The 12,941-nt window shown below is 42.6% G+C and overlaps 2 protein-coding genes across 2 annotated transcripts in view; one reads left to right on the top strand and one right to left on the bottom strand.

Annotated features, from left to right (window-relative positions):
• SLC9C2 (solute carrier family 9 member C2 (putative)) overlaps positions 1 to 12,941 on the top strand; it is an 82,158-nt gene that overhangs the window by 68,430 nt on the left and 787 nt on the right. Inside the window, exons 22-25 of the mRNA XM_030303107.1 lie at positions 2,162 to 2,329; positions 4,455 to 4,586; positions 9,802 to 9,987; positions 11,446 to 11,530. Of these exons, the coding sequence (XP_030158967.1) occupies positions 2,162 to 2,329; positions 4,455 to 4,586; positions 9,802 to 9,987; positions 11,446 to 11,530 (571 nt within the window). The remainder of the gene's footprint in view (positions 1 to 2,161; positions 2,330 to 4,454; positions 4,587 to 9,801; positions 9,988 to 11,445; positions 11,531 to 12,941) is intronic.
• Positions 2,985 to 3,912, bottom strand: LOC115505491 (60S ribosomal protein L23a-like). Its single transcript, XM_032591858.1, is given in 2 exon segments — positions 2,985 to 3,499; positions 3,837 to 3,912. Coding segments are annotated over 2 exon segments (585 nt in total). The 3' UTR covers positions 2,985 to 2,990.

The following is a 12,941-nucleotide window of genomic DNA, read 5'->3' as shown; positions in this document are numbered from 1 at the left end:
CAGAATTGACAAAACAGACAAAAATCCCTGCCTTCTTAGAGTTTACTTTCTAGTAGAGGCATAGAAGGAGATGGGATAATGAACAAAATAAGCAGTTAGATATACAGTATGTTAGAGGTGATTGAGAGATGAAGAAGTTAGTTGTAATTTTTTAAAGGGTGGTCAAAATGGCAATATACTATGACAATTAATCCTTATAATAACCTTTTTTTTTTTCATAGAAAAAAGCTGATGTACAGAGAATTAATTCACTTGCCCCTGCAATGGCACATAGTAACAGGTCGAGAAAGGCTTTGAACCCATAGAGTTGGCCTCAGTAATGTCCTTAGCCATTATTCTATTCTGCTTCCAGTAGATGTGTCATGTTCCTATTAGAATCATAACAAAAGTACACTGCTACCTGTATTTATTAAGTATGTCGAATCAAACACTTAAAAGCTGCAACGTACATTTTCCTTTGAGGAATTTTCCTGCAATGACTGGGCTAGTTAGGTCTTCTTAAAGTATAAGTCCAACAATATTTGGGCTGGAGATGTTATTAGTGTTTAATCGATGCCATAGCAACTCAGGACAAGTTTAGCAGTTTAGATTATCTCATAGTTCAGAAGTCCTATGGGCTTAGTTGCTTTCTCTGCTTGAATCTCACAAGGCCAATATCAAAGGGTCCGTAGGGCAGTGTTCCCTTCTGGAAACTCTGAGGGCAGAATCAATTTCCAGATTCATTGAGGTTGTTGGTAGAATCCAGTTCCTTATGGCTAGAGGACAGACGTCCCTGCTTCTTTGCAGACTATCAGCCGGAATCCACCTCCAGCCCCCACACCTCCCTTCCATCTTTGCACGCAGCCCCTCCCCGCCCCATCTCAGAGCTGAAGTACAGCCAATCCCTCTCTTGATGCTGCATCTCTCTGATTGACTCTACTTCCTTTTCTACTTTTGAGGGCTTGTGTGATTACATTGACCCAGCAGTATAATCCAGAATTTTCTCTTTAAAGTCTGCTGATTAGTAACCTTTGTTCCTTCTGCAAAGTCCCTTCCCAAGAGCTACCTAGATCAATGTTTGCTTGAGTAACAAAGAGACAGGAATCTTGGAAGGATGTCTTTAAATTCTGCCTATAGATGTTATCTTCTTTTCTTGGTTGGTAAAAAGCAGAGATAGGGTTCACTGCTCAAAGAGCCTTTGAATTGCATTCAAAATTAAATTAGAAAAATGTCAAAGTCCTTTGGAAGCATGAATGCCTCTAAAAGTTTGAATGGTGATCACTGGTGGAGGGGACATTTTCCTAGCAACTTCTTCAGTGACCCTCCATTCCCTGTTTCCTGTGTCCTGAACAATAGCCTTCCTCTTTGATGTGCACAGCTCAACTTTCTGGAAAATTCTGTAATCCTTCTGGTCGGTTCCTGCAGCTTCCTCCTGAAATCTGATAGCTTTTTTATTTCCCCCACCCATGCCTATCCGTTCTTTTCCTAAAATGACTCAGCCACCCTGTCTGTATTCTCCCTAAAAACTTGTTCTGTTGATGTCCCATGGAAATTACTAACCATTTAAAGGGCGACTAGGTTGTGCTGAAATCATGGCTTGATTTGGAGGCATGTTAATTCATGCTGTCTGATTTAGTCTTCTTCCACCAGAGGCACTAGCTCATTATAATAAGAATTTCTAATAGACTTGAAATGGCTGGTTGAGTTAGTTGCAGACAGCAATCACTACTTTTGGTGGGATTTTTATAGAAGGAAGGTGTAAGTCAGTAGAAAGTTGTAAACAGTCAGTAGAAAGTTGTAAATAGGGTCATCTGTGAAGATAAAGATTAGAAACGATCCTTCCTTTGGAGAATTGAAATGTGAAAGAAAATTGTGATTTTTTTGGGGGGGGGTACCTTAATTCCTTTTTCACACCTGAAAGTGTAGTAAAGAATCTTTTCCTTCCTGAAGGGGTGGTGGGAGGGGGGATGGGCTAAATGGGTAAGGGGCATTAAGGAATCTACTCCTGAAATCATTGTTGCTCTATATGCTAACTAACTTGGGTGTAAATTAAAAACTTAATTAATTAATTAATTTTAGAAAAAGAATCTTTTCCTTCCATTGTTAATAATTGAAAGAAACAGTGGGAGCTCCTGTGGCTTGGTTTGGTGAAGGGTTTCTAATTTTGTATTTCCCTTTGCAGTTGCATAGCTCACCTCCTACCTTTGGAATAGAAAGTAGCCTAAGGTCTGATAGAGAGTTCAAAACCATGTTTACAGAATACTGTACCAGTGGGGACGTCATTGGAGAGCTGAGCTGTCTGCTTAAGCGTGAAATTGAATATACTGCCATTTGTGAAACTATTTTACAGGTAAGAAACTGGTTCTGTCTGTATTGTGGGCTATTAGTTAATTCTTCCTGAAGTAAATAAGGAATACAGAATCTTTTCTTCCTTTGGGTTCCGTTATCTTATGCAGCCACCTACCCAGCTATTGTGAAGCAGTGTAGACTAGCTGAGAAAAGATTTAGTGTCTCACATCCTGGCTGTGGGACCTGGAGTGAGATATTTTAATCTCTTTGTGTCTTAGTATCCTTGTTTATTAAAAGAGAGAATGTCTAGCTTTGACGTTATGAAGATTAGGAAAATGTCTAAGTGCATGGCATGTATAGACAATAAATGGCCACCATTATGAAAGTAGTATTTTTAAAGAACACTTGTTTTTTTTTTAAATTTTTTAATGTTTATTTATTTTTCAGAAAGAGACAGAGCATGAGCGGGGGAGGGGCAGAGAGAGAGGGAGACACAGAATCCAAAGCAGGCTCCAGGTTCTGAGCTGTCAGCACAGAGCCCGATGTGGGGCTTGAACTCACAAATCGTGAGATCATGACCTGAGCCAAAGTTGGCTGCTTAACTAACTGAGCCACCCAGGTGCCCCTAATTGTTTTTTTTTATTATTATTTATGCACTATTATTATTATTTTTTTTTTATGTTGAAAATATTCATATTTAGATTTAGCCAGCTGGACTCAGTTTAGATGATCCCAATTTTGTTGGCAACATCCAAAGCATCATAGTCAGGAGCCAGTTGAACATATGCTTTCTTTTCTCCATCGGGCCTGATTAGAGTGTTGACCTTGGCCACATCAATGTCATAGAGCTTCTTCACGGCCTGTTTGATCTGGTGCTTGTTGGCCTTGACATCCACAATGAACACAAGAGTGTTGTTGTCTTCTATTTTCTTCATGGCTGACTTGGTAGTCAGGGGGAACTTGATGATGGCATAGTGGTCAAGCTTGTTTCTTCTGGGGGTCCTCTTTCAAGGATATTTGGGCTGCCTTCAGAGATGCAGTGTCTTGGGCCGTTGGAATGTAGGTGACGTGCAGATCTTTTTTTTATGACTGTGGACGCCTTTCAGCACTGCTTTCTTTGCCTTCAAAGCCTTTGCTTTAGCTTCAGCTTTGGGAGGGGCAGGGTCCAGAGTCTTAGGGGTGTGTGGGACAGAAGGGAATGTTGCTTTATCAGTTTCATACCATTTAGTTTCTGGAAGAGGACAGGAGGCATGAATTTAGTCACAAGGTTGAAGTGAAGTCACTGAAGTCCATGTAGCTTGAATTCTTAAAGAGCAGTCTTCCATATTCAGGTAAGCAGTTGGCCTCTGGAAACAAATCCTGTGAATCAGTCTATAGCCAACATGCAGGGGTACAAGAGCACCCAGAGTGGGGCCCCAAGTCAGGTTCCACCACCCACTGCTGACAAAATCCAAAGGCAGAGAGACATGAGGGATGGTGAAACAAGAAAAAAATTTATTTCAGTGAGGCCAACACCAGGAAGATAGTGGATTAGCAGCTCAAAGATGATCTCCAATGTGCTGAAATACTTCTGGGTTTATATAAGGAAAATGTGGGGCAAAGGTGGATGGGTGTGAGCAGGTGGACAGTGAAGGTCAAATCCATCACTGTCTTAGAGTTAATCACAGGTGGGGTCTTGCTGGCTCAGAGCAGTTCCTATTGTTTGAGGGGGTAGTTTCATTCCCAACTAAGGATGCTTTGTCCCCAAGGCCTTCAGCCTGAGCCAAGAGACAAGCTGGAAAGAAAAACCCGACTAGAAGTCTGAGGTCAAAATTGAGGCAGCAGGAGTCCTCTTTTGAGCCCACTTCACCTACTGTGGCAGTAAAATAGATAAGTTTATGTGGCTTACTTCCTGAATCTTGGGCTCATGAGCTGTATCCTTTACCATAGCTATTGACTGGTATATATTTTCCTGGCTTATCACTAAGTGTATGCTTTAATTGAACTGTAAATTTTATCATCTTACATATGGCAAACAATTTCTCCACAGTACAATGCTTTTAAATGGCAGAGTACCATAATTTTACTAGAGTTGATGGTTTTTCTAAGGGGTCAGGTGAAGATTAAATCTATAGGCACCTTGTCTTCTGATGGCCTTATAATTTAGTTGTGAATCAAGCTTGCTGCTCGATATCTTGTGGTTTCAGGCCTGCTTTATCTCCCTGGAGGATTTGTATGAAGGCTTTGATGTCTTCTGGCCATCCTTGGAATATAAAATATGGCTAAAGCTTGCACTCAGTATTGCCTATCAGTATTTTGAATCAAGTCTCATTGATGAGGTAAGTTATAGGATTAAAATATGAATGGACTTTTATTTGCTTTTTACGAAATGTGTATCATATTTTTGAGACAGAGACAGAAAGGAAGGTTGTATCTGATATTCTAAAATGAGATTCTAGAATTTTAACCACACTTGTTCTGACTTCCTGCAGATCTTCAGTTCTCTTGTCACAGCTGATTTTCCAGGCTACCTACAGTCATGCCTTAAAAAAACAGATTCAGCAAATATGAAATAGGCAGATTCCCAAGAACTAGGAACTTATATTTTGTGTGTGCTTTCGGGCTTTGGCATTTTTAAAAAAGCCCCCGGGTGTTTCGAATGTGCATCCAGGGATGAGAACACTGCTCTAAACTCTGTCAATAGGGAATACAAGAGGAATAGCAGTTTTCTGGAGGAAATAATGGTTCCTTTTCACTAATATACAGAAACATAATGACTTCTGCTTTCAAGCTCGAAATCCCCGGCATTATGAGCCAATCTACTCAGACCCAGGTAGATGCTAATTGAGTTTCCTCTTTGGACTGGGTGCTTGTTCTATGCAGCTTTTTGAATGATCTGAGTGAGGACTGATTGGCGTAGTGTTTCTTTCTTTTAAAAAAAAATTTTTTTTAGTGTTTATTTATTTTGAGAGATAGAGCACAAACGGGCAGAGAGAGAGGGAGACACAGTGTGACAGCAAATACTTGGTGCCCAGGAAGAGACAAGCCACGCACACTTGGGGAATCAGGAAAAGACTGTTTACTGCGCACTGGTCCTGGCCCAGCGGAGTCACCTCCAAAGGCTGAGCCCTGAACCTTGGCATCAGCCTGTTATTATGGCTGGGATGGTAGCAGGTTGAGAGACAAAAGACAAAGGGGAGGGGGCACTTATCAGTGGTGCTATCTGGGCAGTTCATGGACACAGGAGGCAAACAAGATTGCAGAAGCCAAAAGTATGCAGGGGAGTATTCAGCTTCCGACATCTGGCTGGCCCCTTTTATCTTGTTTTTATTAGCTTTTCTTCTCAACAGAATCCGAAGCAGGTTCCAGGCTCCGAGCTGTCAGCACAGAGCTCAACATGGGGCTCAAACCCACGAACTGTGAGATCATGACCCAAGCCGAAGCTGGATGCTTAACCGACTGAGCTACCAAGGCATCCCTGGGGTGGTGTTTCTTATAGTCTCCTCTACCTATGTTAATATGAATCTACTGTCTTTTTAAAATCTTTATTGGGGTGATCGAGGCTCTTTTATGAACTTTTTCTCCAACAAGTAATAGCATTGGCATAATTTACAATCCATATTTATATCCTATTTAATAATTATTTGAGCCCCTATTATAAGTTAGGAACTGGGAAACTGACAGACCAGAGTTCAACAATGTTTGTTGCATCTCAGTAAAATGAGACTGGATATGAATGTTGGGTTAAAAGATTCGCACGTCTGAAAAGAATGAGAAGACAAGTCACAGAGTGGGAGAAAATATATATTTGCAAAAGACACATCTGATACAGGACTGTTACCTAAAATATACAAATAACTTTTAAAACTCAACAATAGGAAAACAAACAACCCAATTAAAAAATGGGCCAAAGATCTTAACAGACCCCTCACCAAAGAAGATATACAGATGGTAAATAAACACGTTCTATCTACATCATATATCCTCAGAAAAATGCAACATTGTGATTCCATTATGCACCTATTAGAATGGCCGACATTTGGAACACTGAGAGCCCCAAATGCTGGTGGGGATATAGGGTTTGGAAGACAGTCTGGAGGTTTCTTATAAAACTGAACATACTCTTACCATATGATCCAGTAATCAGTATCCTTGATATTTACCCAAAGAAGTTGAAAACTTATGTTCACACAGAAATCTGAACACATATATTTATAGCAATTTTATTCGTAATTGCCAAAACTTGGAAACAACCAACAAAAATGTCCTTTAGTAGATGAATGGATAAATTCATTCCTCTGTGGCACATCCAGACAATGGAATATCATTCAGTGCTAAAAAGAAATGAACTTGGGGCGCCTGGGTGGCTCAGTTGGTTGAGTGTCCAACTTCAGCTCAGGTCATAATCTCACGGTTCGTGGGTTCAAGCCCCGTGCCAGGCTGTGTGCTGACAGCTCAGAGCCTGGAGCCTGCTTCGGATTCTGTGACTCCCTCTATCTCTGCGCCTCCCCTGCTTGTACTCTGTCTCTCTCTGTCTGTCTGTCTCTCTGTCTGTCTGTCTGTCTGTCTCTCTCAAGATATAAAATAAACATTAAAAGATTTTTAAAACATTTTTAACAGGAAATGAACTGTTAAGCTGTGAAAAGCCATGGAAAAAAAACCTAGATGCATATTACCAAGTGAAAGAGGCCACCAGAAAAGGTTACACACTGTATGATTTCAATTGTAGGACATTCTGGAAAAGGCAAAACTATGGACACAATAAAAAGATCAGTGGTTGCTAGGAGTTGGGGCAGGAGGAATAAATAGAGGATGTTAGGACAGTGAAACCACTCTGCATGATACTATCACAATGGATACATGTCATTACACATTTATGCATAAAATTTACAACACCAAGAGTGAACCCTAAAGTAAAACTATGGACTTTGGCTGATTATGATGTGTCAGTGTAGGTTCATCAGTTGTAATAAATGTACCACTCTGGTGCCGGATATTGATAGTGGGGGAAATTATACACATGTGGAGGCTGGAGTATATGGGAAATCTTTATACCTGTCTCTCAGTTTTGCTGTGAACCTAAAACCACTCTAAAAAATTCTTTAAAAATTAGCATGTCATGCTAAGGAAGTCATGTTTCTTTACTATGTGGCAATAATTTTCAGAAAAATTTTAGTGGAAGGGGAAAAAGATTTAGATTCTTCTCCTTTCCTTTTGCTTTGCCTCTTCATGAGAAGGTGGACACGGTTAGGGTCTAGTATAAAACTCCAGAGGAGAGAATTAAGACCAATAGGTTGAAAGCGTACAGAGTCAGATTTGACTCAATAATAAGGTGAATGTCCTTTCATTTGTTTTTAATGTTTATTTATTTTTGAGAGAGAGGAACAGAGCATGAGTGGGGGAGGGGCAGAGAGAGAGGGAGACAGAATCTGAAGCAGGATCCAGACTCCAAAGTGTCAGCACAGAGCCCAATGCGGAGCTTGAAATCATGGACCGTGAGATCATGACCTGAGCTGAAGTCGGACCCTTATCCGACTGAGCTACCCAGGTGCCCCTCCTTTCATTTTTTAAGAAAACAATTTGAAAGCCGTGCATATTTATTATCTAAATTAGAAAATACAGATACAAAACATAAGAAAATAGTAATAACTTTCTAGCCTGATTTTACTCCCCCAGAGAATCTCTATCTAACACTTTGGCTTATCTCCTTCTAGTCTTTTCCCATCAAAGAACTAGCCAATTAAGACTTTTAGAACCTACATAAAGAGGTTTAGAAACACTGATAAGCTTATGCTGCAAACCCTCCTCTAAATCATAGAACTCAAAATTTACATGCATTTAACAGCCAAAATAAGGAGCTTGGGTGACTCAGGCGGTTAAGCATCCAACCCTTGCTCTTGGCTCAGATCAGGATCTCACGGTTCGTGGCTTCAAACTTCCGCATTGGGCTCTGCGCTGACAGTGTGAAACCTGCTTGGGATTCTCTCTCTCTCTCTCTCTCTCTCTCTCTCTCTCTCTCTCCCTCTCTCTCTCTGCCCCTTCCCTGCTCATACTCTCTGTTTCTCAAAATAAATAAACTTAAAAAAAAAACCAAACATTAAAAAAAACCAAAAAGCTTATTTTTTAAAGATTTTCTCGTAAAATTTTGGATATTTGCTAATTTTCTTATGCTTTTCATGCCCCAGGTGAGCTGCTGCTCTCAGCAGTTAAGTGTTCAGTCTGCGCATTAGGGACCAAGGTCTAAGGGCAGGGTCACATAGCTGTGCACGGAGTGAGGGCACTGTCCAGGGGATTCCTACCACGGGACTGACCTCTAAGCAGGTGTACTAGCTTTCTGGGGCTGCTGTCACAAAGTACCACAACCTGGGGGGCTTAAACAACAGAAATGTATTGTCTCATAGTACTTGAGGAGAAATCTGAAATTGAGGCGTTGGCAGGGTTGATTCCTACTAAGAGGTATGAGGGAGGGAGAATCTGGTCCAGGCCTCCTCCTTGACTTGGGGATGGCAGTCTTCATCCCACATGGAGTCCCCTTGTATGTGTACCTGTGTCCAAATCTCCCCCGGGCCTTTTTTTTTTTTTTTTTAAAGTAAGCTTTATACCCAGAGTGGGATTTGAACTCAAGACCCTGACATCAAAAGCTGAATGCTCTATTGACTGAGCCAGCCAGGAGCTCCCAAATCTCCCTAAGGACATCAGCCGTATTGAATTAGTTGTTCATCCTACTCCATTATGACCTCATGTGAACTTAAACAATTATATCTGCAATGACCCTATTTCCAAATGAAGTCACATTCTTTATTTATTTAAAAAAATTTTTTAATGTTTATTTATTTTTGAGAGAGAGACAGTGAGAGCCAGGGAGGGGCACAGAGAGAGAGAGAGAGAGAGAGAGAGAGAGAGAGAGGGAGACACAGAATCCAAAACAGGCTCCAGGCTCCGAGCTGTCAGCACACAGCCTGATGCAGGGCTTGAACTCACGAACCGTGAGATCATGACCTGAGCTGAAGTCGGACGCTCAAGTGACTGAGCCACCCAGGTGCCCCAACAAAGTCACCTTCTAATGTACCGGGGGTCAGAACTTTAACATACGAATTTTTGGGGGACACAAGTCAACCCATACATAATAGCTCCCTTCCAGCTCTGAGGACTACAATTCTGAGCTTTGAAGTATGACTCAGACTCAGTATATTGCCTTGTTTTGTTTTAGCTTTTTGCTATTGTTTGTTCACTTGTTAAGTGGGGTGTTTGCTTACTGCTTGGTAAAACTGAATCCACAAAGCATAGCTGACCACCCTGCTGAGGCTGATTGAGAGGTCATGCCAGCCTGTAAATCAGGCTGGCATCCATATCCAGGGCCACTAGTAGTAATGATGTAAAAACTCTTGAGTTATAATCTTGTCGGAGGCCATTCTGAACTCTAAATAAATCATTTCTGTTGGTCTTAGGGTCTATATGCCTTTTGACAAGCCTGTAAATCAGTGAGTTTGCTTTCTTCTTGATTCCATGTGTCATCTGGTATGATTCATAGAAAAAATGTCATTTTTATTGTAGAACTTAGAGTTTCAGAAGTGTGCGGCGTTCAATCTGGCATATGTGGAGACTTTATCAAGCTATAATGAAATGGTCATCGATAATGTGACTATGAAATTCGTTATTATTGTATATGGCAGTGTGATTGATACTAAGACAGAGGTACAATATCTTGCACCTTGCATTTTGCCTAAAACCTGTGAGCAGGTAAGGACCGTTATTTCTAAAGAGTCATTTGCTTTCCATGGTGCCCCATAAGTGACTTTAAAACTCAACTGACCACCCTAAAAAGAAATTTAACCTGTAGTTCTTACCGCCCTTAACAAAACAGTCAGAGCATGCTTAGGGCTTCCCATGTACAGTTGTGAGGGTTGGGCCCTACACAAGAGTGTGCCCGAGGGGGAACTGAGAGCTGGAATCTGCCTGCTCTCTGCTTGCCAAGCCATTTGCCCTGGAGTAGGGTTGTACCTCCCAAAGGACGGGAGACATTTTTCCTTAGTTCACACCGAGGAAACGACACCATATGCTAGTGTGGCTCTGAAGGGGTCTGCACTGGTTAGTAAGAAGAAAGTTGAGTAGGGGCCACATCACTTTGTTGCCACGTGAGGGGCTGTGAGCATACCTTGACAGTGGGCCCTGGATAGCACCATTCCATGGATCTGTGAGGGAGAAGAGTGTGAACACCAAGGGTGTGATAGGATGGGGTGGCAGGAAGGTGGAGCACAGGAGTGGGGAGGAGGAAGAGGGAGTGAGAAGAGCTGACCTGTCCTTAATCAGGTAGGACGTTTCTCCTCTTGAGGAGAGACCCTTTCTGCCGGTTCATTTATTAAATGAGAGGTTGTTAACTAAATGAAAAATTTATGTCTCGGAAAAGTTGGTAAACCTCCTAAAAAGTGCATTCGTCCCTTTCATGACATTATTATTTTGTACCTCTCAGCAATTCCGAGGATGACGGTAATTTAACTGCTTTTCTAATAGAAAATGAAAATCGCTTTAGCTTTGAAGTGGGGGGTGGGAGTGAGGCAGGGAACAGCAGGAGCTGTTTGGGATCAGGCATACTTGGGTGTAAAGCCTGGCCCTTGTGCCCACCAGTGTGTGAGCCATAGGTGGCCTGCCTTCTGACCCTCAGTTTCCTATTCGTGAAGTTAGGATAACAGCTGTGGCCATCTCCTGAGGTTCTTGTGAGGATCGAGGGAGAGGGGACCTGGTATCTAGAAATGATAGTTATAATTGTTACTTGCACCCTACTTGCCTTCTGGGAGGGCAAATTTTGGAGGACACACAGGGCAAAAGTTCTGAGAAAAGAAGACAGTCCTGCTGTCTGGGACAGCAGGGCCCTGAGCCCTTGGACATCCATGTAGGAATAAAAGCAATTGAGTGTATGTTGGGGGTTTCCCTGTTTTCCCAAACAGAATTTCCAGTCTCGTTACAAGTAAGGTGTGGAAAGTTCCTTCCTGATAATTGTAAATGTGCAAAAGGTAATTTTCTGGGCCAAGGCTTCATGAAACCATGTTAGAGGGGATTTGAAATGAAAAAGATAGAGAGCTTAGGGTTGAAGCCCAGTTCTGAGTTTTGGCTTATTTCTTATATTCTTTGAAAAGGTTAGGAAGCAGCCAGCTTAGAGATCAAAGTCTGCTCTTTTGACTAACTTCTTTTCTTCTTTAGATTCAGGGAACTTCAGATTTAAGCAAGCTGCTGGTTATCCAAGCATCCAAGCCTGCCAAAAATACCAATGACTCCAAAGTCATGGGTAAGGAGTAGCCCTTTCTGTGATAGGAAAACCATGAAACATTCATCTAATTCTAAGAAAATGATCTGAGGGTATTGTGTGGGTTTATCACCAGTCTCCATCCTTGGGCCCACCCTGGCCTCCATGTTACTTCTGGGAGGCCACCTGAGTCCTCCAGACGCTGAGGTAGCCTTTCTCTCTCCCGTCCCTTCCTTCACAGCTGGTGTAGAGCAGCTTCTGTGTGGTACTCTGTTCCCGTCCTGGCGGCCTGGAGACCCACCGTGCTGCTGGGGGTAAAGCAGGAATGGGGCGGGCATAGACTTTCTCACAGTGCGTCCAGGGGTGGAGAGCTGGTGTGTTCCCAACAATCAAGGGGAATATGGAACCTGAACCAGGCTCTTTGACTACTCCAAACCAGTCGCAGCCACAACTCAGCTCTCTTGCTTGAGGTGCGCTTCCATAGTTACGACCTAATTACAATCGCTAAACGTGTATTAGTGCCCTGCTGCATGTATCACGGTGCTAAGCAATATTACTGAGCAGATGAGGTAGCAAGGCCTTGCTCTAGAGAAAATGCGCTGAAATCTTTCACGTAGTGCTCGGCACCCCTGCCTTGCCAAGCCCAGTGTTTTCATTTCCCCAACTGCCCGAGCTCCCTTAATATTCGTCTCTAATTGGCACCATCCTGGTGTTTCTGACCCGCATGATCTGCTAGCTTAGAGGTTATGCAGTTCTTCACGAATTGTTACTTCGGGGGGAGGGGCTTACATGATTTCAAACTGCGTGCAGAAAGTGCATTTTATTAATATTTTATACCTCATTTCTCATTTGCACGATTCTTGTAAGACGCAGCCCCATCGGGTGCTGGGCACTGTGCCAAGCGCTAGGTGGTGAGCAAGCCAAACCAGGTGTCTGCCCTTGTGAGGAGGAGAGACAGACATTCAATAAGTGATTCCACTTCTGCCCTAGCAGCAAATTCAACCTCAGGCATTCTTGTAGCTTACTTTCTAGGCCCTGTTCTGGGGTCACGTGCAGCACTTGATTTGGGGGAGTTCTCTGTGTTCCCAGGTCTCCTGTCCAAGCTGGCTTAACACTGAGATAGTCGTTACCCCTAGCCCTCACAGTGTCTTCAGTTTGCCTTTCACAACACTCTTGGGGCACTGGGGTCTGGGTTTGGAGCTCAGGGCCTAGCGTCAGCCCCCTTGGGGCACCCTGAGGGCTTTTGAGTCAGAGATCTTAGCACTGCCAGAAACAGGGTACAGGTCCTCCTCTGTTCCTGGGCCTGTAGGCCTCTCTCTTTCTTCGGGCTGTCTGCAATCACTTTGAGACCGAGGGTAATATATCATGCTGTATTTCCCGATGAATTTGGAACGAGAATCATAAATGGTAGGTCAGTGCACTGGATTGGGCCCACATATATGTTTTCTTTTAA

The sequence above is a fragment of the Lynx canadensis genome, chromosome F1 (genome assembly GCF_007474595.2).
Source record: "Lynx canadensis isolate LIC74 chromosome F1, mLynCan4.pri.v2, whole genome shotgun sequence".
NCBI lineage: Eukaryota > Metazoa > Chordata > Mammalia > Carnivora > Felidae > Lynx > Lynx canadensis.
This window is presented reverse-complemented; position numbering and strand designations above follow the sequence as displayed.